This window comes from Notolepis coatsorum (assembly GCF_963971535.1).
Source record: "Notolepis coatsorum genome assembly, chromosome: 12".
In the NCBI taxonomy this organism is placed as follows: Eukaryota; Metazoa; Chordata; class Actinopteri; order Aulopiformes; family Paralepididae; genus Notolepis; species Notolepis coatsorum.
In genome coordinates, this window is record NC_140176.1 from 96,267,729 (window position 1) to 96,292,659 (window position 24,931).

The 24,931-nt window shown below is 45.6% G+C and overlaps 1 protein-coding gene across 3 annotated transcripts in view; it reads left to right on the forward strand.

Annotated features, from left to right (window-relative positions):
• pam (peptidylglycine alpha-amidating monooxygenase) overlaps positions 1 to 24,931 on the forward strand; it is a 285,043-nt gene that overhangs the window by 141,594 nt on the left and 118,518 nt on the right. For all 3 annotated transcript variants that reach the window (XM_084326103.1, XM_084326105.1, XM_084326104.1), the window contains exons 8-12: positions 787 to 870; positions 11,432 to 11,480; positions 18,206 to 18,273; positions 20,718 to 20,798; positions 21,406 to 21,482. In XM_084326103.1, coding sequence (XP_084182229.1) covers positions 787 to 870; positions 11,432 to 11,480; positions 18,206 to 18,273; positions 20,718 to 20,798; positions 21,406 to 21,482 — 359 coding nt within the window. The remainder of the gene's footprint in view (positions 1 to 786; positions 871 to 11,431; positions 11,481 to 18,205; positions 18,274 to 20,717; positions 20,799 to 21,405; positions 21,483 to 24,931) is intronic.

A 24,931-nucleotide genomic window follows, 5' to 3' on the forward strand; every position in this document is an offset into this window, starting at 1 on the left:
TGTTCCTCCATCCTTCTCTCCTCTCTCCTCCCTGTCGTGGGGCCTCTATCTCTCTTTCTGTTCCTCCATCCTTCTCTCTTCTCTATCTCTCTTTCTGTTCCTCTATCCTTCTCTCCTCTCTATCTCTCTTTCTGTTCCTCCATCCTTCTCTCCTCTCTATCTCTCTTTCTGTTCCTCTATCCTTCTCTCCTCTCATCCCTGTAGCTTTTTTTTTCATGCCCCTCCTCCCCCATGTTCTGCCTTTCTATTTATGTCTCCATCATTCTTCCATTTAGCTCGGCTCTCTCTCTCTCTCTCTCTCTCTCTCTCTCTCTCTCTCTCCTGCTGCTCTCTCTGTCTCTCTCTCTCTCTCTCTCCTGCTGCTCTCTCTCCTGCTCTCTGTCTCTCTCTCTGTCTCCCCTCAATTCAATCTACTTTATCTTAATCGCTCTCCTCCATTTATTCATTTCCCGCTCTGTTTCTCTATCCATCCATCCTTCCATCCATCCCTCCTTCTCTCTGTCTCCCTCTCCGTCTCTATTTCACTGTCTCCCTTCTCTATCAATCTCTCCTCTCTCTCCAGAGTTTGGTGGAGGCAGATCCATGATTGGTAATCCCTTGAGCCTGAGTTATTGTAATTGCTCTCCAATGAGTTTCCCTCTATCAATGCATCTGGGTGAGCCCTGCACATTCCTAATTAGGTCCTTTTTTGTCTGTCTCTCTCTCTCTCTCTCTCTCTCTCTCTCTCTCTCTCTCTCTCTCTCTCTCTCTCTCTCTCTCTCTCTCTCTCTCTCTCTCATATATCAGATGTCGGTTTTAAGGTCGGAGGGAATTCGAAGATCTCCTACTTCGTGCTGCAGATCCACTACGGGGACGTCACAGCGTTCAGAGGTGAGCTTCAGTGGTACTACAGAGTACCGATCCACGTGAGATCCACCGGTGCCACATTTTGGTACTGTAAAAAAGAATTATGTCAACGTTTAGTTTACCGCAAAACGAAACCTATGAAGTGTGCCGCAGGTTCGCGTCAGCATTCACACACACAATACACGCTTACCTAGGACTCTACTTGATTCAACAACAACAAAGCAGTCGGGGCAACAATGGCAAGCCGGAAACGGTCGCAAGTGTGGTTACACTTTACAAAGCTAGATGCAGACAATGCTCGCTGCAATATTATATATATATTAACAAATTGGTCTAAATAAATAATAATGATAATAAATAAATTGAAGTTTGGACACATTTTTTACAACTGAGGGGTAGGTAGATTAAATGTTTAGACACTAAAGTACCGGGAAAAGGTACCGCTGGGTACCGGTTCAAATGTGAACGGTACCCAACCCTAGTGGAAAGCGGCATGTAGTCGGCCCATAGAGGGCTGGGAATCACCAGAGGACCCGCAATACTAGAGTCAAGAATTTAGACTTTGATACAGATACCAGCCTGAGTATCACGATACCGGTTCTAAAAACGATACCACGGCAAAAACATGAGCAGCTAACATTAGTTTGGGTCATTGAACTGTCAGGGATATAATCTTTACTCACTTGTGTTCCTAAAATAATCTTTCGCACACGTCTATTTTAATCACTAATGGAGTGAAGAGTCCTGGCGCTTCACCAGAATCACCAACAACAACAATGTGGACAATACCTTGGTGTGTCTTCAGCCGACACTGTTGACGCACCCACTACGCAAAGCGTGCGCTCTCTCTCTCTCTCTCTCTCTCTCTCTCTCTCTCTCTCTCTCTCCCTCTCCCTCTCCCTCTCCCTCTCCCTCTCCCTCTCCCTCTCCCTCTCCCTCTCCCGCTCTCCCTCTCCCTCTCCCTCTCCCTCTCCCTCTCCCTCTCCCTCTCCCTCTCCCTCTCCCTCTCGCTCTCGCTCTCGCTCTCTCTCTCGCTCTAGACGCTCTCTCTCTCTCTCTCTCTCTCTCTCTCTCTCTCTCTCTCTCTCTCTCTCTCCACTCCCCCCCATCCTCAACCTTGACTATAGGTCTAGGCGACCTGACTCCCACATTCTAGGTTATGATATCCCGACCTGCTAGCCCGTTATCTTCCTGTTGTGACGGTGGAATCTTGCTCAGTTTAGACAAACACAACCCCCCCCCTCCCCACAGACGTTTGTCAACAATCAGTCCTACAGATGTCCTTGGGGACAACGTCCTCACCTAACCCCATTTTGTCACAGTAACGTAGAACTTAATAGTCATTATGAATTATGATATAATAGTAAATTTTCCACTACAATTCCAATTTATTACCTTTTTTCAACTGTCCCCCAGTTCGATTCCTGCCCCTCCCGGGCAGCGTGTCGATGTGTCCTTGAGCAAGACACTTAAAGCCCCTAATTGCTCCCGATGAGCAGGTTGGCACCTTGCATGGTTGCCTCCGCCATCAGTGTGTGAATGTGTGTGTAAAGTAAAGCGCTTTGGATGAAAGCTGCTATATAAATGCACCATTTACCATTTAATAAAATTAAAAAAAATACATATAGATATATCAAGATTTATCATCTGTTTTATCTAATAAGATAACATTTTCAGTCTGTTCACCTCATTCCAATCATTTCTATTGCAGTAAAATGGGATTGTCAAATTGTTATTTTTGGTGTCACTGTATTTCCCCCACCCCTCCTGTTTGACAGACACACATGGTACAGTGACAACAGGACCTTAACACATTCCCGGCCAATCACGTATGTATACGTGATTGGGAGCCAGCGCTTGACGGCCAATCACGTATATATACGTTTTTAACTCGTTTTTTCTTTTATTTGATTTTAATATCCTATTCAATGTCACAGAGCTGTATTTTGGCTGGAAAAGGCATATTGGGACTCTGAAAGTGCAGTACCGGCCAGATCCTGGTATTGGCGCTGTCTCGAGAATGCAGTAACCCCTATTGCAGACCTGGTGTCACACTGACAACTCTCCGGGCGGACTTTTCTGTTAGCCTGAAGCGAGGGCTTCACCAGATCGCATGGAATACTTTTTGGGACGCCGAATTCATTATGCAGTAAAGGAATATGGCATCAGCCAATGGACATGATCTAGCAGATGCCGATCAAATAACTGGAAAATTATTTTTGGAATCCAACCGGCCACAGGTAAGAGGAATTTGATGTCAATTTCAGCTTGATCGTGCAAGGATTTCATAGCCATCCACTCGGTCAGCGTATGATGTGGTAATAACAAATGCCGTTATTGGTAATCAATAATCAGAAACGACCCCCCCCCCCCCCCCTTCATGCATTCATGAAAACATAATACCGATCATATGCATTTGGATTTTTAACTCTAGCTTGTGTAGGGACAAAACGCCATATCGATTTATCGTTATTAGCTTAGCGCCTTATAAATAGCTTTGCAGGAATTATAGGAATTGCAGATATAACACTCATATTCACCACGGTATAAAACGGGAACGTATTGATGAAAAAAAAAATCTTTATGGCATATTGAACGGAAGGTTCATACTGTCAATTTACAATGACATTGGATCCATAGCTATAATATAAAATATAGATTTAGCTCTACAAACAACGTGACGCACAGTGAATGTTTGTAATGGAAAGGTGGCCTTCCTAGAGTGGGGCCCATCTAATGGCTGGCCGGGAATGTGTTAAGCACAACACCACAAATACAATGTTACGATACGCAGTAGACTATACATACAGTATTACTGTACTGTAAAATAATCTACACATTGATCACCGTGCAAATCAAACGGTAGACGTAGCCTACACTGGCACGTGTCACTCTCCACACATGTGGTACCATGTGCACCAGCGTTGGCAGTGTGTAGCATTACAGCATGTGGTACCATGTGCACCAGCGTTGGCAGTGTGTAGCATTACAGCATGTGGTACCATGTGCACCAGCGTTGGCAGTGTGTAGCATTACAGCATGTGGTACCATGTGCACCAGCGTTGGCAGTGTGTAGCATTACAGCATGTGGTACCATGTGCACCAGCGTTGGCAGTGTGTAGCATTACAGCATGTGGTACCATGTGCACCAGCGTTGGCAGTGTGTAGCATTACAGCATGTGGTACCATGTGCACCAGCGTTGGCAGTGTGTAGCATTACAGCATGTGGTACCATGTGCACCAGCGTTGGCAGTGTGTAGCATTACAGCATGTGGTACCATGTGCACCAGCGTTGGCAGTGTGTAGCATTACAGCATGTGGTACCATGTGCACCAGCGTTGGCAGTGTGTAGCATTACAGCATGTGGTACCATGTGCACCAGCGTTGGCAGTGTGTAGCATTACAGCATGTGGAATGCCAGACCCTGAGTCCATTATCAAAAACATCACCCTTGGATTGATGACATAAGAAATCCTGCTTCCATCAGACTTGACAGTTTTATTACTTTATGACCCTAGATGACCCCTTGAACAACCAATAGGGGTCATAAAGTAATACAACTGTCAAGTCTGATGGAAGCAGGATTTCTTATTATTAGTTATTTTTTTTATTTTGGACACAAATCCGGCGGAGATGGACACATAATGAGGCCTGTCCAACAGAAGGACACTCCTCACTGGAGAATAATCAAGATGTAGACAGACTGACACGCAACGGATCAATGTAGCCGGGGCCGAAGGCTCTACCAAGCAAGAGGCCTGTGTCGTCTTTAATACAGTGACTATACCGAGCCCTGTGTGTCAAAAGCTTTGATTGATATTGAAAGTGAATTGAACCCTCAGTCCCCAGCTCCAGGATTACTCAACATCTTTACATAATAGTCCACAATTGACCTGAGATGATCTAAGACAGTGATACATCCAGAGCTTCAGGCATAACAGCAGATCATCTGGTGAGGTTAAAGGTAAGGGTTGATAGCGGAGGAAAAAAGCTATTAACCTCACTTGCACTCCTAAGCCGGTTGTTGATGACGGCAGAAAATCAAATGACAAATCAATATTTTATACAACAAGGGGCCACAGTATTACCATATTCATTTTTTTTTTCTTTTTTTTGCACCAGTAATAGCTTGACAGCATTTTGCTCCCATAATTAATCCATAATTTATGATTATTGACCATTTTGTTTATTTTGTAGTCCAGTTTCTCACCATGCAGTGGTTTTAATCAGGGCGGCTATTGTTTTCTTTAACCAACCCCTGACAGCATTCAATGAACTCACAATACACTCCACAGCAATTAGACGAAAATGAGGGAGGCCAGTCATCCCAGCCATCAATCAAATCACCAGTTGACCAATCAGAAGCCCTCCTCTTGTTTTAAAAACCATGTGGCACTTCCTGTTTCTTCCATTTTTGTCTCTGGTTTTGCTGTTGGTTAAATGTTTGTATGTGACTTAGTGAGCCAACCCTGTAAAAGTGTATGGGTGTGTGTTGGTAATTGGAGCAGGTAAGGGGCCCAATACATTTGGTGCTACACCTAGTAATAGTATTGTCTAGACACACTAGGTCAGGAGTGATGCCACTCATTGTATGTTTTGGACATATGTTTGGTTAGTTATTGTAGATAGTGAGGAGTAGTTTTTATTTGACCTTTGTGTATAGTTGAGTTAGTTTTGTTTTGTTTTACTCTGTTCATTCCTTTGGCATCATTCAAGCTCCTTGAATGAATGAGAGAGAGAGAGAGAGAGAGAGATAGATAGAGAGAGACTTATTTGCCCAGGCAGTGAGACACGAGAGAGAGAGAGATACAGAGAGAGAGGGACAGAGAGAAAGCAATACAGAGGGAGAGAGAGACAGAGAGAGAGAGAGAGAGAGAGAGAGGTCTCTGTCCAACACTGTGCGTCTACAGATTGTGCAGTGCAGTATTGTATTCAAGACGTTGACTGGAGAGGACGTCTCTGTTTCTTCTGCCACCGAAGCCAGAAGAGCCGAACAATAGTGGACTTAGCGGGAGCAGACTCCTCTAAAGGGAGAGGCGGTCCGCTCGCTGCATGCTAATGTCCGGTGTCACTGACCCAACGCACAAACAATGGAGCTCGGCATGGACGCGTGCCAGAGCAATCTGCACTGAACCACGAGTGGTGGGAGAGCCCGTTGAGCATGCGGCACAGAGTCCACTAGCGTCTGGCCAGACAGTGAGAGGTCAGACTTACAATAAATACACAGTTTGACATGACAACAAAAGATGACAAATTAATAACAGATATGACAAGAAAGGTAAACAAATATGAGATAACAAATCGTATCTGTCACAAGATTGATATGAAGACAACAGGAAAAGAACGAGATGTGATTTTCTTGGACATGTCGTATCTAAGTCGAGCTGTCCTTAAGCATTACATCACACGCAGGAGTGGTTTGTGACCAATAAACCATGCCTAGGGGTGGTCGTTAGGCCCGAGGCGCAGCCGAGGGTCGTTAGACCCCCCTAGGCATGGTTTATTGGTCACAAACCACGACTGCACGTGGTGTAAAGCTTTTATACAACTGCCAGATTCATCCAACCTTATTTCTATACAATAAACACACATTAATCGAAGATTTATTGAAAAAACCATCCGCCAGAAAAAGTAGTTCCCACAACTACAAAAAAGACAAGTTGCCTCCATGTGGAAGCAGCTTGAAGTGCATCCAACCAAACTAACACATCCAACTGTGTATTATTGGAATGATTGAGAGAAGTTGCCTCATGTGGAAGCAGCTTGAAGTGCATCCAACCAACTAACACATCCAACTGTGTATTATTGGAATGATTGATTGAAAATTTTATTACCAGATGCAGAATGGGTACAATACAGTACGGCTCAATACACACAATTGTTAAGGGAATGCAGACCTACTTTCCATAGAACTTCATTCTTAGATGCTTCTATATAAAGATAGGAAAAAAACGTTTTCTTCGCCCTATTTTTTTATTTATTTCTTTTAGCCTAAACTTAACCAGTTGGAAACCAGGGGTACAGTAATAAAATTAGCAATCAACCAATCAATCAATTCAATAGACCATGCTCACTTAAAACAGCGCTGCTTCTCTCTCAGTCTGACTCCCCCGCTGTTGCAGACAGGAGTGTGTGTGTGTGTGTGTGTGTGCGTGTGTGTGTGTGTGTCACAGTGTGTGTGTGTGTGTGCGTGCGTGTGTGTGTGTGTGTGTGTGTGTGTGTGTGTATGTGTGTGTGTGTGTTTGTGGGTACGCCAGCGTCGGACAGTGTGAGAGAGAACGCTGCAGTCAGTAGAAAGAAGGAAGTAGAAATTTAAATCAATCAATTAATCTATCAATCAAACCGCGATTTTTCTTTTGTTCTAGATTGCCTCAAGACCCATCAATTACATCATCCAACATTGTTTAAAGGACTAACACATTCCCCTTGACAGAATCACTTCATATTTAGTCGTTATGGTGCTTTCAACATAACCATTTGTTGTCCGCGATCTTGTTTTCTCCCGGAGTGAGCCGGGGAGGGTTATGTGATTCGGTTGTGGGCGGGTCCTGAGCCCAGGACCGTGGATTGTTGCCAATAAAGACGTGTGAATGGCCAATCAGAATCGAGAAATTTGCATGCCGTTGTATAATGACCCTTAAAGTTGTTTTGAGAACACCGTTTGAACTGGACATTTTCTCCAACGTTTTCAGAGATTGAGCGGCTGCGTCAGGACCGGGGTCGACGCCCAGTTTAACTGGGAATCCCTCTTCAACGTGAGGTTTAACTATCATAACCGACCGTTCTGCTATATTCCTTTATCTGTCTCCCCAGTTAGTAGCTAAATTAATAAATCTTGTGGAAGTGGCAATAATCAAATAATCTGGATAAAATCATCGCTTGTCCGTCTGATTCAGATGACGCTAACGGACATTTTGAACGTCTTTTGGTCCATATATGGGCATTATGGCACTATTATGTGTGTCATGACGTGAGGGCTTCCCCCATCTTGGCAGCAAGAGGATTCCTCCTTTTTAACTGGGCATGTGTCAGACCAGACTGTCTATTTAACGAGGATAACATTTCTTTCCTCAGACGCGGAGTTCTACTGACTTGTAAATGGAATTAGGATAGCTGTGGATATACACTCATTATACCATGGCTATGAACTAATCGGATTGCTTGATTTGAGCTACCCGTTTTATACAGTAATTGAATGCATGCTCCATAGATGAGTCCATGTCAGACTCTGTGTGCGCACGCATCAAGGAGGCAAAAAGGAACGTAATCCTGGTCAGAACAACGGGGCAGACTGCAATATATTTGCATTTGTTAGCCATGCTAGCAATCTAAACAATCGATCCATGCCAAAGCGAGATACTGTATGTAAAAGGTGAAAGACTCTTGGCTAAATTAAACAGATTTTTGTCAGGGGAGTGTCATGGTTTCTCCATAGAGCTCCATTATACCTTTAGTCAGGGGAGTGTCATGGTTTCTCCATAGAGCTCCACTATACTTTTAGATAGGGGAGTGCCATGGTTTCTCCATAGAGCTCCATTATACTTTTAGTCAGGGGAGTGTCATGGTTTCTCCATAGAGCTCCATTATACTTTTAGTCAGGGGAGTGTCATGGTTTCTCCATAGAGCTCCATTATACCTTTAGTCAGGGAAGTGTCATGGTTTCTCCATAGAGCTCCATTATACTTTTAGTCAGGGGAGTGTCATGGTTTCTCCATAGAGCTCCATTATACTTTTAGATAGGAGAGTGTCATGGTTTCTCCATATAGCTCCATTATACCTTTAGTCAGGGGAGTGTCATGGTTTCTCCATAGAGCTCCATTATACCTTTAGTCAGGGGAGTGTCATGGTTTCTCCATAGAGCTCCATTATACTTTTCGATAGGGGAGTGTCATGGTTTCTCCATATAGCTCCATTATATCTTTAGTCAGGGGAGTGTCATGGTTTCTCCATAGAGCTCCATTATACCTTTAGTCAGGGGAGTGTCATGGTTTCTCCATAGAGCTCCATTATACTTTTAGTCAGAGGAGTGTCATGGTTTATCCATAGAGCTCCATTATACTTTTAGGCAGGGGAGTGTCATGGTTTCTCCATAGAGCTCCATTATACTTTTAGGCAGGGGAGTGTCATGGTTTCTCCATAGAGCTCCATTATACTTTTAGTCAGGGGAGTGTCATGGTTTCTCCATAGACTCTATTATACTTTGTCAGGGAAGTGTCATGGTTTCCCCATAGAGCTCCATTATACTTTTAGTCAGGGGAGTGTCATGGTTTCTCCATAGAGCTCCATTATACTTTTAGTCAGGGGAGTGTCATGGTTTCTCCATAGAGCTCCATTATACTTTTAGTCAGGGCAGTGTCATGGTTTCTCCATAGAGCTCCATTATACTTTTAGTCAGGGGAGTGCCATGGTTTCTCCATATAGCTCCATTATACCTTTAGTCAGGGGAGTGCCATGGTTTCTCCATAGAGCTCCATTATACTTTTAGTCAGGGGAGTGTCATGGTTTCTCCATAGAGCTCCATTATACTGTTAGTCAGGGGAGTGCCATGGTTTCTCCGTAGAGCAACTCAGTCACGTGATTCAGCATCAGAGTATTGATTGTCTCAAGCACATTGTGTTTACAAAACAACAAACCTGTCTATACAACAGGGGTAGATCATGTCAAGTAAATAATGCTAGTATTTCATCGAGTTAGACGTCGAACACTATTTCCACAACTCGACACAGGATATATTCTGGAGGACGGATTCCAAGGCTATGCCTTCATTGTTTGTTCTTTATTACGGCAGGTTTCGCACGTACCTCAAACATGCTTATTGATTCTGTTTGTGGAGCTTCCAGCTCTTATCCCGTCGCATTCAATTGTTCAATAAATTATGAGAGAAGCTTCTCTTTTAAGTGCTGCCTCGGTTTCTAATCCTGTGCCCAGGCGGCAGAAAAGCTGCTGCAGATGGATCACTTTTTCTTTTGAAAATAGATTCCAAAAGTAGTAGGTGCCGATTTGTTGGCGCAGTTTTATGATACACTTGGTTTCTGTTGACATGAATCTAGTACCCGTTTTCACTTTCTTTTTATCCACTTTTTTCTCCTCTTTTTCTATTTTTCTCCCATCCCAATTTAGCCGTGCCAATTCTCCCCTCCCCTGTCTTGAACGTTGCTCGCATGTGCCCCCCACTGGCCGGTTGTAGGGAGGATAGAAGCCCATCGCATGTCCCCTCCGATACATGTGTAGGCAGCCAGTCGCATCTTTTCACCTGCCAGCGCGGACTCTCATTTGGCGAGGAGTAACGTGTAGGAGGCTCACACTACCCCCGCTATTTTCCTGTCTCTGCTGTGCAGGCGCCCCAACCGACCTGTAGGAGTCGCTGTTTACAACGTCCAGATTACCACCCTTTGACTTCCCACCCGCTAACTCTGCCAATTGAGTTAGTACGACGACCGGCCCAAGCCGGAGGCAACGCCGACAGCCGGATTCGATACGTTTGGTGCGTTGCGGTGCGGTGCGTTGGTGACGAGCGCAATGTCCGCTGCGCCACCCAGCCGCCCCGTTTTCACTTTCTTCACTGTGAAAGTTCCTTTTGAAATGTAGAAGCTAAAGACTTTGGACTTGGAACAGAAATGAGTCTCCTCACGTGTCTCCTCACAAGAATGGACGGCTCTTCGCTGTACAAGCTAACAGGTGGTTTTGCTGTCGATGGGGAACGGCAGCCTTTTGTCTTTCCCTCCTGACCTCAGAAGAACGTGGACAGTGACCTTGTGGACAGAAGAAACCTCTTCCTATTGACTACCGCTGTCACACACACACACACACACACACACACACACACACACACACACAGTGACCCTCGGCAACAAACCACTTGAAACCGCAGGTCATGTCGCCACATTGGAGCACGGAGCCGGGTTTCCCTCTGAAGTAAAGACCTTTAAGCTTTAAGGGGTTCTGGAGTTCTAGTGTAGTTGGTTCCTTTTAGAATTCAGGCCCTGTGTTATTTTAATAGGTGACCCAGGAGATGTCTAGGATATGAACCATGCCGTTCTCTAGCCATATCTTCAATAGCGTTTCCTCACAACCCTTGGTGTGTTTCTGCTCAGCTAAACCGTCAGGGAGACGAAGGCTGTATTAATATTTTTCCCCCATATGTTTTTTTGTTTTTTAATCCTTTGTCCCTATTATGCGTTTGTTTGTATGAATTTGATGTTCGGAAATCGCTGATTAAATGTGAAATTGTGCAGCGGGATGTGTAAGGTAATTGCTTTTCCTTGAGTGGAAGCGACCACAGCGATGTTAAAGACGGTACTGTAGAAAGCAGGTGTTTTATTTCAGAATAATAAACGTGGTTCCTCCAGGGGGGAGGAGAGACCTCCTGTAATGGCGTGTTCCCCGGTGGGCTGCGAGACGGGGCTGTAATTGAATAATGCATTAGCTTGCTTTTCAGTCACCGTGGTGAAACACCTGCAGATGAAACTGAGCAGGGAACCTGAAGGCCTTCCTGAAGCAGCTTTGTTGTTGTTGTTGTTGATGATGGTGATGGACTCATTGTGAATGATGCTGGTGGCTAATAAGGAATCTGTTTGTTCCACAGACCACCATAAAGACTGCTCAGGACTCACCTTGAGAATGACTTCCAAACCGTAAGTATCTCATGCTTCACATGACGTGCCACATAACAGCATGTTGTGACATATAACAGCATGACATATAACAACATGTCGTGGCATATAACAGCATGTCGTGACATGACGTATAACAGCATGTCGTGACATGACATATAACAGCATGACATATAATAACATGTCGTGACATATAACAGCATGTCGTGACATGACGTATAACAGCATGTCGTGACATGACATATAACAGCATGACGTGACATGACATATAACAGCATGACGTCACATGACATATAACAGCATGTCGTGACGTGACATATAACAGCATGTCGTGACATATAACAGCATGTCGTGACATGACGTATAACAGCATGACGTGACATGACATATAACAGCATGTCGTGACGTGATATATAACAGCATGTCGTGACATGACATATAACAGCATGACGTGACATGACATATAACAGCATGACGTGACATGACATATAACAGCATGACGTGACATGACATATAACAGCATGTCGTGACGTGATATATAACAGCATGTCGTGACGTGACATATAACAGCATGTCGTGACGTGACATATAACAGCATGTCGTGACGTGACATATAACAGCATGTCGTGACATGACATATAACAGCATGTCGTGATGTGACATATAACAGCATGTCGTGACATATAACAGCATGTCGTGACGTGACATATAACAGCATGTCGTGACATGACGTATAACAGCATGTCGTGACGTGACATATAACAGCATGTCGTGACATGACGTATAACAGCATGACGTGACATGACATATAACAGCATGACGTGACATGACATATAACAGCATGACGTGACATGACATATAACAGCATGACGTGACATGACATATAACAGCATGTCGTGACATATAACAGCATGTCGTGACATGACGTATAACAGCATGACGTGACATGACATATAACAGCATGTCGTGACGTGATATATAACAGCATGTCGTGACATGACATATAACAGCATGACGTGACATGACATATAACAGCATGACGTGACATGACATATAACAGCATGACGTGACATGACATATAACAGCATGTCGTGACGTGATATATAACAGCATGTCGTGACGTGACATATAACAGCATGTCGTGACGTGACATATAACAGCATGTCGTGACATGACATATAACAGCATGTTGTGACGTGATATATAACAGCATGTCGTGACGTGACATATAACAGCTTCACATGACATATAACAGCATGACGTGATATGACGGCATGATATGACATAACAACATATAGATCGTTAGATACTTTATTGATCCCCTTGGAGAAATGCAGGTATCCAATAGCTCTCATCAGTCAACATTACAGCCGACGAACGTTAAAATAGACATAAATGGACGCACAATAAAAGAATCAAATGAGTAAAACAATAAAATCAGTACTTGAGTTAAAAGGTTAAAACATTTACAATTTTAAAAAGCTAGCGGCAGTAAAATAGATCAATGAATGAAGGTAAATGAGCACTATTGCACAGTGTTAAAAATTGCACATTCCACATGACATGTTTAATTTCAAGGTATAAACCTTTATTTATACTCTAAAGGCAACTGAGGTTTCCTTCATTTACACGTAAGTTGAGTTTACATACAGAGATGTGCTCAAGACAACAAGACGAGCGGCGACACAAGCAAGGATAACAAATCAATTAAAACACACCTTGATCGACAATGATTAGTGATCACTAGGGGTGTAACGGTACACAGAAGCCACGGTTCGGTACGAGTTCGGTACCACAGGAAAAAAATATTTATAATTATTATATATTTATAATAATTATTAAATATAATTATTTTTTATTAAGTTATACTTAGTTCCACCTAGGCTTGCTGCGGTAGTCAGTGATACCGGTGTCATTCTGTGTTCAGGAATCCACTTGAGTAAATTAATTGCCTACCACCCCCAGTGTATGCTTTCAGTTTCACTTCTAGAGTAGATTTAACTGCACACGAAGCAGAGAAAGAAGGCTCTAGAGAAGAGATGACATGTTACACAACAATGGCAGAGGATTTATCAATATCTTGGATGTAAACACCACAGCAGCTAGACTGGAGAGGAGCTCAGAGGACCAGTTCAGATCAGCAAAAGTATGTTTGCCGTTTATTTAAAAAAAATTATCAGCTGTGAGGGGAAAGTAGCAGAAGAAAGTTGGTGTGTGTGTTTCCATTGGTTAACATTAGGCAAACAAGAAAAGGATGGACATTTTCAGCGTATTGTAATGACCCTGCTGTGTTACAAACATGTCGTTCATTCATGGTTTTGTTTCAGGGACACCTAAAGGGGAGAAACAGCCCGCAACCATGCGTGGTTGTTAATTTGTTCTGTCGGCTTGTCATCATGCTTCAACATTTTATTCATCATCTAAATGTGGCAATACAAGCTTGATAGTCAACGTTAAAGATCAAAGTAAGCGTAAAGTAAAGATATTGAGCATACATTTGTAAAATGTGCAACCCTAGTTTCACCTAGTGTCGTATGAGACGTATTCTTCGTATTGGCTGGATGTACGGAAGTCGCGGGACGAATACACGTACCGTTACACGTTTATTGATGTACACACTGCTACCGTGTGGTTCTCTACCCACAAACCAAACTAAATAAACCTGCTTCTCCTCCTCAAAGTATGCACTCAGTGGAGAAGAATATCTAACACCCAAAAAGAAAAGCCATCCAAGGTGTGGTTTCTAGCAGGAACACAACTCACCCTCCAAACGGTGTGGTTTCTAGCAGGAACACAACTTACCCTCCAAACGGTGTGGTTTCTAGCAGGAACACAACTTACCCTCCAAAACGACAGCTGAAGATGATGAGTCCGCCAAGCGGCAAATGAGAAAAATATACATAATGAGAATATTCACAGCCCACGGGAAGCGTTTGATCAATATTAATTGATAAATCATGGCGGCGGCGGTGGTGAGGTGCCCGGGGAGGGAGGGAGAGAGAGAGAGATGGCGTTGTTGTTGCAGCGGGTCGTTGATCAGAGTTAAACGTTCCAGGGCTCTTGGCCGCTCGACGGGGCGCCCCCTCGTCTGAGTGATGGAGGACGGCGGCGGGGAGCTGATGAATGTCGACACCGAGTCCCCGGCACTGCCATCTTCCATCTCCGTGTTCATCTCGCTGCCGTTAACCACAAAACACTCCTCCCCGCAGTAGGGCTGTCTTAAATACTTCGAAGCTTCGTTCGATGGGCATGGGATTCGAATATGAAAATCAAATTTCGAATATATAAAAAAAGAAAAATATATATATATATATTTTAAAAAAAAATTGTGCAAAATCAACTCTGCCTCTCTTTGTTAACACTTTCAGTGCCAGCAGGATTTAGCGCTTGAGTGCCAGCGCTCTATTCAATGAGAGGGCAAGCACATTTGCGAACGCATAAACTATATCTTAAATTTTGGCTATGTGTCTAATACGCCCGTCACTTATCAATGACTTGCTTGCAGTCAACATTGTCGAAACGGATTGTTTTTTCATCGGTACATTTCTGTTTTATACCATTTTGAAAAACGCTCGTTTTTGGAAATTTTCTTAATAAAAAAACAGGAATCGCCCTTTACTGGAATACACAAAAAACGTTGTAATTTTTCGGCCTATTTATGAATCGTTTTCAAATAAACGCTAGATTATCGATAGTATATGTGTACTTATGCACACTAGAGAAGCGGGCTGAAAAATCGATTATCTATTTCCTGATCAGCACACACACACTCACACACATACACACATATAGGGCCCACGTTGATATATCTGTGAAAAAAGCTCTGATTACTGGTAAAATAGATTCCTTACCTCAGATCAGATGTTCTCCAAAAAGATTATTCCAATTCCTGATCGCCATTCCAAATATCGATCGCGTTTATTGATCCAACGCTGGGTGCTCGAAACACATATTCCACGCTGTTCTGAGGGACCACAAAGACTGCAATCGGCTCGGATTACATGCCTGAGAAGTAAAATGTGGATTCCGGATTTTCTTTTCCCCATGCATTTCCATTCAGTCCTATTCGAGCTCAGAGAGAGTCCCAGTGGTAACGTGAGGCTAGATTGATGAAAAATGAATGGAAATTGCTAATAATTTTTTTTACGATTAATAGCGAGATTTCTCGTCCTTGGCACTGAACGGTTGGCATGAAATAACGAGAATTCTCGTCGTTGTGTTAATTACAACAAGCAATGCTGTTTGTTATTTAAGATGAGGTCGGACTCTGCACTGACAGATTAGTGTTCATTGTGCTTCTTTTATAAAGCCTCAAATGACGGCTTACAATATTTCATGAAAGCAAAGTGTGTCGTTTGTCTAAGATTTAAAAAGGTTTCAACTTTACAGCACTGACAAAGTTGAACAAAGTGCTGTACAAGTCCCACAACATAAAAAAAAATTTATAATTATTTTTATTTTTTATTTTTTTACTCTCGAAGCTTCGAATTAAAATAGAATCTCGGCCCCCGAAGCTTCGAATTCCAAATGTTTTTCCCGAAGGTCAGCCCTACCACGCAGTCGTCCCAGACACTCGCAGGGAGGGGAAATTATGTGTGTGAACGGGGGGAGCAAGGGGTGTGTGAACGGGGGGAGCAAGGGGTGTGTGAACGGGGGGGGCGAGGGGTGTGTGAACGGGGGGGGCGAGGGGTGTGTGAACGGGGGGGGCGAGGGGTGTGTGAACGGGGGGGCGAGGGGTGTGTGAACGTGGGGGCGAGAGGTGTGAACGGGGGGGGCGAGGGGTATGTGAAGAACGGGGGGGAGGAGTGTGAACGGGGGGGGGCGAGGGGTGTGAACGGGGGGGTGAGGGGTGTGTGTGTGAACGGAGGGTAGGGGTGTGTGAACGGAGGGTAGGGGTGTGTGAACGGAGGGTAGGGGTGTGTGAACGGAGGGTAGGTGTGTGTGAACGGGGGAGAGGGGTGTGTGAACGGAGGGTAGGGGTGTGTGAACGGGGGAGAGGGGTGTGTGAACGGAGGGTAGGGGTGTGTGAACGGGGGAGAGGGGTGTGTGAACGGGGGGCGAGGGGTGTGTGTGTGAACGGGGGCGGCGAGGGATGTGTGAACGGGGGGCGAGAGGTGTGTGAACGGGGGGGGCGAGGGATGTGTGAACGGGGGGCGAGAGGTGTGTGAACGGGGGGGGGGGGGGCGAACCACAAACCACTCACCAGCGCCTTACAATCTGACACTCGCTGTCTTGTGAGACCAAGGATCCACCTCCTGTGGTGAAAATGGGGTATTTTAACTCATGAGTAATACTTAACTCTAAAGGACTACATCGACCATGTTACCCTACGTGACTGCATCGAGCTTAAGAATAAAGGCAATGAGTAATATATACAATAATATACGAATATATATATAAATAAAATATATATTTGACCAGGGATGACCAAGTGAGGAGAGAGGAAAAGAGGATACAGGAGAGAGGAAAGGAAAGGAGGATACAGGGGGGAGGGAAGGAGGATACAGCGGGAGGGATGACCAGGTGAGGAGAGAGGAAAGGAGGATACAGATGGAGGGATGACCAGGTGAGGAGAGAGGAAAGGAGGATACAGGGGGAGGGATGACCAGGTGAGGAGAGAGGAAAGGAGGATACAGAGGGAGCGATGACCAGGTGAGGAGAGAGGAAAGGAGGATACAGGGGGAGGGATGACCAGGTGAGGAGAGAGGAAAGGAGGATACAGGGGGAGGGATGACCAGGTGAGGAGAGAGGAAAGGAGGATACAGAGGGAGGGATGACCAGGTGAGGAGAGAGGAAGGGAGGATACAGGGGGAGGGATGACCAGGTGAGGAGAGAGGAAAGGAGGATACAGGGGGAGGGATGACCAGGTGAGGAGAGAGGAAAGGAGGATACAGGGGGAGGGATGACCAGGTGAGGAGAGAGGAAAGGAGGATACAGGGCAGGGGGTGCAGGAATCCTAAATCAGGGCAGGGGGTGCAGGAATCCTAAATCAGGGCAGGGGGTGCAGGAATCCTAAATCAGGGCAGGGGGTGCATGAATCCTAAATCAGGGCATGGGGTGCAGGAATCCTAAATCAGGGCATGGGGTGCAGGGGTCCTAAATCATGGCAGGGGGTGCAGGGATCCTAAATCAGGGCAGGGGGTGCAGGGATCCTAAATCAGGGCATGGGGTGCATGAATCCTAAATCAGGGCAGGGGGTGCAGGGATCCTAAATCAGGGCAGGGGGTGCAGGAATCCTAAATCGGGGCAGGGGGTGCAGGGATCCTATCAGGGCAGGGGGTGCAGGGATCCTAAATCAGGGCAGGGGGTGCAGGAATCCTAAATCAGGGCAGGGGGTGCAGGAATCCTAAATCAGGGCATGGGGTGCAGGGATCCGACAGCCTGTTTGACTTGACCGCAGGGCGCCTAAACCCCCGGCCAGGCTGCAGTGTTCAGAGCTGCGTCCGTGCCCACTCACAATGTTATTCACGAACGTTGGATTAGCATAAATACGCAGTCTGCAGGCTAATACCTGAGAGTAACGTGCAGACGCTTCCCATCCAGAAGTTCTCATCTTAAAATCTTATTGTAGAGATTAAATAATATCCCGGGGTTGTTTCAAATAAAGCCTCGATTAACTGGGGAGAGAGGCTCCGCAAACTGCCAGTCAGTCTCAATACAGTATGTTGTGTTCTCTGTTAGAACCGGTGCTCTTGTTAATGCGTCCGTCTGTGGTGGTGGTGGTGTTGTTTTTCTCTCCCAAACAGACAGCCCTTCATCGCCGGCATGTATCTGTTGATGTCCGTGGACACCATCATCGCCCCCGGGAAGAGAGGTGTGGATGTTTATGTAGTATGTGTTGTGCTGCCCTCCCCCCCCCCCCCCATCACAGCCTAGCTGCGTATCCTGTCCTTACCCTCTCTCTCTTCTCTATTGCAGCATGTAGGCACATGGCCATTCACTCCTTCTCATCGACTCGCTCCACTAAGAACATTTCTTTTGTAATTACAACCAGTGGGGGATCGGCGAATGAGGGAATTTATCACTAGAGATTGCTAGCTAGCCCCCCTCACCCCCACCCCCTGCATATTTTCCCACCAGCATGTGTAGGGCCTATTTGCACAAATGTATTTGTTTTGTCACCAGGCCAGGAGGTGGTAAGTGTGTAGCGAGGGGCTGTTTTCTTCCCGCTGAATGGCTTTTTTTTGCAGAGTTTGCAAGGCAATCTCAGTCCCCAGAGTTTTATCATTTAGAATCGCTTTTGTAGACATCAGTGAGGGCTTAGCCCAAATGGCAGTGTGTGCCTGTGTGTGTGTGTGTGTGTGTGTGTGTGTGTGTGTGTGCTGGCACCCATGCATCCTGTGTTTTTGATGAGCTCTTTCTCACTCCAGTGTCGTTACTTTGTACAGCATTTTAAAACGTTTCTAATCGCGGCTTGTGAAATACTTCTATCTGGCGCGTGCTAATGCCTTCCCTTTGTGCTGTGGACTATCTGGCACGTGCTAATGCCTTCTCTTTGTGCTGTGGAATAACTATCTCCCCCCTCCCCCACAGACCCCAATACACTAGTTTCTGTCTACCCTTCCCCCATCCACCCACCTATCGTCACCTCCTAACTCACCCCCCTTCCTTACCTCGTCCCCCTCACCTGAAACCCACACCCCTCCTCCCTCTCCTAAATACAACCCCTCCCCCCTCATAGAACCACCCTCCAATCCCAACCTGAGCCAAGCCTACCCAGAATTCCCCTCTCTCTTCCCTATAAAGAGCCACACCTGATTGGACACGTCAGCTGGTGGCCCGGTCAGGTCATCCGGGCCTCCGCTGTTCACCAGGTCTACCTTCGACTACCTACAGTCAATGGGTCTCATTCTCCAACGGACTTAAGACAAAAACATTTCTCTTAGGGCCATTTAAGACATCTTATGGTCGATTTTGGGATTTCCCAACCGTCCCTACTAACACAACAGTAAATATAAGGTTTAAATAAATATAACACATTGTCATATTTATTTAAATTATGATTAATTAATTCCAAGGAGGCCTGTAGAGTTGACATGAAGGAATCACTATGATTCCTCCCAAATAAAGCCCTTAACCCTTTGGTTGCCATTCACGAGAATTCTCGTTTATGTGGCCCAGCGGTTGAGTGCCGGAAACGAAGGTTCTCGTTTCTGTTTCGTTTTTTCTTTTTTTCCGATATTAATATCATATTTCATGTCACAGAGCTGTATTTTGGCTGGAAAAGGCATATTGGGACTCCGAAGGTGCAGTACCGGCCAGATCCTGGTAGTGGCGCTGTCTTGAGAATGCAGTAACCCCTATTGCAGACCTGGTGTCACACTGACAACGCTCCGGGCGGACTTTTCTGTTAGCCTGAAGCGAGGGCTTCACCAGATCGCATGGAATACTTTTTGGGACGCCGAATTCATTATGCTGTATAGCGTTATGGCGTCTTCCAAATGGACTTATGATCTACCAGATGGCGATCAAATAATTGGAAAATTATTTTTGGAATCCAGCCGTCCAAAGGTAAGAGCAATTTGACATCAATTTCAGCTTGATCGTGCGAGGATTTCATAGCCATACCCCAGTTCAGTGTATGTTGTGGTAATAACGAATGCCGTTATTGGCAATCAATTAATCACAAACGACCCCCCCCCCCCCTTTCACGCATTCATGATGGAACATAATACCGATCATATGCATTTGGATTTTTAACTGTAGCGTGTGTAGGGACGAAACGCCAATGGATTTAACGTTATTAGCATTGCGCCTTATAAATAGCCTCACAGGAATTATCCCAGATCATTCCGATATAACACTCATATTCACCACGGTATAAAACGGGAACGTATGGATGTAAAAAATATTTCTTTATGGCATATTGAACGGAAGGTTCATACTGTCAATTGACAATGATATTGGATCCATAGCTATAATATAAAATATAGGTTTAGCTCTACAAACAAGGTGACCGATTACATGGGGTTAATGGGTGGCATGAGCCTATGCACTTCCCGGAAGGGGCGTGGCACCCAATGTGTTAAGAACACGGAGCACAACAGTCTGTCAAGTTAAGACTGCTCCTAAATCCTGCTCTTAGTCGGGGCCGAATCCAAGCTTAGGGACAGTTGGGGAATCCCAAAATTAAATGGCCCTAAGAGCAAAATGTTTGTCTTAAGTCCGTTGGAGAATGAGACCCATTGATCGGGGTGATTTCCCTCACAATTCTGATGATGAGTCTGGTTGCTAACGGCCCCCCTTTTTCTTCCACAGTTACAAACGCAGACATCGCCTGCGACTACGACTCCTATCCCATTTACCCCTTTGCCTTCAGGACCCACACGCATCGCCTCGGTGAGTTCAAATCTAGCGTGTGGCACAAGTCTCCCTCGGGTCATTCTTCAGATTATGGACGTACAGAATGTTAAGCTTTCGAATTATGTGCCATCAATTTAAATCTGAAGATATTTGAAGAAGATGCAGTATATTATGCTTATTTGAATCTAGTTAAACCTCAAGTCTCAGAGCAGAGAAAAACAGAGAAAATCCAATCTAAAGTCTGGCTGCATTTTTGACACCTTGGCAGTCGGGTACTAGGCGTCACAAACTGCCCTTTTTAATCAAAGAATTTTTACTATTTAGAGATACTATAACCGTTAGCTGTTACAGTAAATATGTTCTTAAACATTCAAACTGTGATAATATGGAAAACATTAAAAAATATTTCATAGATCTTCTCGCAACCTGACTTCCAGACATGAGTCTCTTACCGCCGGGCCCGGTCACATATATCAGTTCGGTGACATAGGACCCATAAAATATGACAGAACAATCCTATTAGGTTGATTAAATTGTTCTACTGTCTTGACTTTTTGCCTGGACCCGGTCCTATCCTGTCCAAGTGATTTGTAGAGGTGCAGTGATGACTTCCTGTCGCCCCCCCCCCCCCACCCCCCCACAGGTAAAGTGGTGAGTGGCTACAGGGTCCGAGACGGGAAGTGGTCTCTGATTGGACGACAGTCTCCTCTGCTGCCACAGGTGAGTCGTCGTTGTCGTAGAGCAGACGAAGCGTTTTGCAAACTGTGACACACTGGAGATGTTTTGACAGGAAGGCGGTCGCCTCATTACTGCGACAGCCCTTTCCACAGCTCTTTCTCAAAACGCTCTTGACGGCATAGTACTTAGTCTCTGAGCTATTTTGACATAATGTACTTAACTTCACCCTGCTGTGTACAGTATTTCAACATTTCAACGACAACATCGTCTGGCCTCGGGTCCAATTTAACAGTGGGATAAGGTAATGGGAGCTGGTTAGCGAGTGAATCCTCACACGCCTGCCTGCCCGCCTGCATGTGTGTGTGCGCGCCCTGCCCTGCCCTGCTGAGGTCGTAATTAGCCAATCCACAGGGGTGTGATCGTCTGAAGACTGCGGCTGTACGACCCCCTCCTCTTGTCTCGCATGAAGTGTGTGTGCTCTATGGTAAACACAACAGACCATAATAATAATAATACATGCACGCTCTCGTCTCTGCCCCCATGTCTGTGGAGGCGGCCTGGCCTCTCTGAGAACATGAGACGGATTAGCAACACAAAGAGAGAGGGCCTATAGGGAGGCGTAGTCTGACGTCACTTTAGTTTCCTTTTTTTTTTCTTTTCTATTTTTCTCCCATCCTAATTCCACTGTGCCAATTCTCCCCTCCCCGGTCTTGAACGTTGCTCGCATATGCCCCCCACTGGCCAGTTGTAGGGAGGATAGAAGCCTTGCATCACGTGTCCCCTCCGATACATGAGGAGGCATCTTTTCACCTGCCAGCGCGGACTCTCATTGGCGAGGTGTAACGTGTGGGAGGCTCACACTACCCCCGCCATTTCCTGTCTCTGCTGTGCAGGCGTCCCCCAACTGACCTGTAGGAGTCGCTGTCCACAACGTCCAGATTACCACCCATCGACTTCCACCCGCTAACTCTGCCAATTGAGTTAGTATGACTGCTGGCCCAAGCCGGAGGCAACGCAGACAGCCGGAGTTGAACCCGGTGTATCTTGCGTTGGTGACGAGCACAATGTCCGCTGCGCCACCCAGCCGCCCCATGTCACTTTATTTTCCTATAGGGAGGCATAGTCTGACGTCACTTTAGTTTCCTATAGGGAGGTGTAGTCTGACGTCACTTTAGTTTCCTATAGGGAGGTGTAGTCTGACGTCACTTTAGTTTCCTATAGGGAGGTGTAGTCTGACGTCACTTTAGTTTCCTATAGGGAGGTGTAGTCTGACGTCACTTTAGTTTCCTATAGGGAGGTGTAGTCTGACGTCACTTTAGTTTCCTATAGGGAGGCGTAGTCTGACGTCACTTTAGTTTCCTATAGGGAGGTGTAGTTTGACATCACTTTAGTTTCCTATAGGGAGGTGTAGTCTGACGTCACTTTAGTTTCCTATAGGGAGGTGTAGTCTGATGTCACTTTAGTTTCCTATAGGGAGGTGTAGTCTGACGTCACTTTAGTTTCCTATAGGGAGGCGTAGTCTGACGTCACTTTAGTTTCCTATAGGGAGGCATAGTCTGACGTCACTTTAGTTTCCTATAGGGAGGCGTAGTCTGACGTCACTTTAGTTTCCTATAGGGAGGTGTAGTCTGACGTCACTTTAGTTTCCTATAGGGAGGTGTAGTCTGACGTCACTTTAGTTTCATATAGGGAGGCATAGTCTGACGTCACTTTAGTTTCCTATAGGGAGGCGTAGTCTGACGTCACTTTAGTTTCCTATAGGGAGGCGTAGTCTGACGTCACTTTAGTTTCCTATAGGGAGGTGTAGCCTGACGTCACTTTAGTTTCCTATAGGGAGGTGTAGTCTGACGTCACTTTAGTTTCCTATAGGGAGGTGTAGTCTGACGTCACTTTAGTTTCCTATAGGGAGGTGTAGTCTGACGTCACTTTAGTTTCCTATAGGGAGGCATAGTCTGACGTCACTTTAGTTTCCTATAGGGAGGCGTAGTCTGACGTCACTTTAGTTTCCTATAGGGAGGTGTAGTCTGACGTCACTTTAGTTTCCTATGTTTCTACTGTATGTACAGTCAGCTTTTTATTCTTGCGACAGGTCCGCCATTTTGAAACGGATTTCAACACGGATGGTTGCTAAATGTTCACAGAAGGTAGACACACTAACTCTAACAATAACATTCAGTTTTATGGTATATAATCCCGAGAAATAAGAGAAATAAAAAAATAATAATCAGGAAGTCATTTGCTTGCAGAAAGCTGGAGATCTCTAGGAGATGTAGTTTTTCGAAATGTCAACGCTCATTGACAGCCCTGTCTTTACACCTGACCTCCGTTCCCACAGCACACACCTGACCTCCGTTCCCACAGCACACACCTGACCTCCGTTCCCACAGCACACCTGACCTCCGTTCCCACAGCACACACCTGACCTCCGTTCCCACAGCACACCTGACCTCCGTTCCCACAGCACACCTGACCTCCGTTCCCACAGCACACCTGACCACACCGAGGACGGATCCAGCTGCGTCTGGAGCGACGGGACGTGGAGCTTACGTTGCTCCCGTCCCGTGACGGTATATCTCTCGCCCCCCCTCGACCTAAACCCGGATTAATTGAGCACGTCCTTCCTGAGTTCTGGAGTGTTGCAGCCACAGCTGTGTACCGGACCGCTGCCTCCATCTGCCCCCCCCCCCCCCCCCCCCCCCCCCCCAACCCTCTCGGCTAACTGGTTGGACCCGCCTGGTTGGTGCCGTTACAGTGGAGGTGGATTAGCGGCCCCAGGGTGTGCAGGTTCGCCCGTAAACAGATTTCCAGGATGAGCGCAGGGCATTGCTTTGTTTAGTTTTAAGGCTTTTGGAATTTGCACCCCCCCCCCCCTGTTGGTGAAATGGTTGTGTGTAGAAAAAACACTGCAGATATGAGTCTAGAGATGGTTCAGGACGGTCAGTAGCAGATTTGAGTCTAGAGATGGTTCAGGACAGTCGGTAGCAGATTTGAGTCTAGAGATGGTTCAGGACAGTCGGTAGCAGATTTGAGTCTAGAGATGGTTCAGGACGGTCGGTAGCAGATTTGAGTCTAGAGATGGTTCAGGACGGTCGGTAGCAGATTTGAGTCTAGAGATGGTTCAGGACGGTCGGTAGCAGATTTGAGTCTAGAGATGGTTCAGGACGGTCGGTAGCAGATTTGAGTCTAGAGATGGTTCAGGACGGTCGGTAGCAGATTTGAGTCTAGAGATGGTTCAGGACGGTCGGTCGGTGGAGTATCGAATGGTTGAATTGTTTGTTTTGATCTGAAATGACCTACATTACTGTGATGGACAGAGGATTAAGCATGAAAACCCGTGTAAGGATTACATGGGAGAGATATTATAGGTACAGTATTATTCTGTACATCATCTTTAAACCTGCCACTGGAATTTTGCATCGCTTTCCCCATTCATATATTACATTTTATTATTATATGTTGGAAACTGAAAATGTATTTTGTATATAATTTCT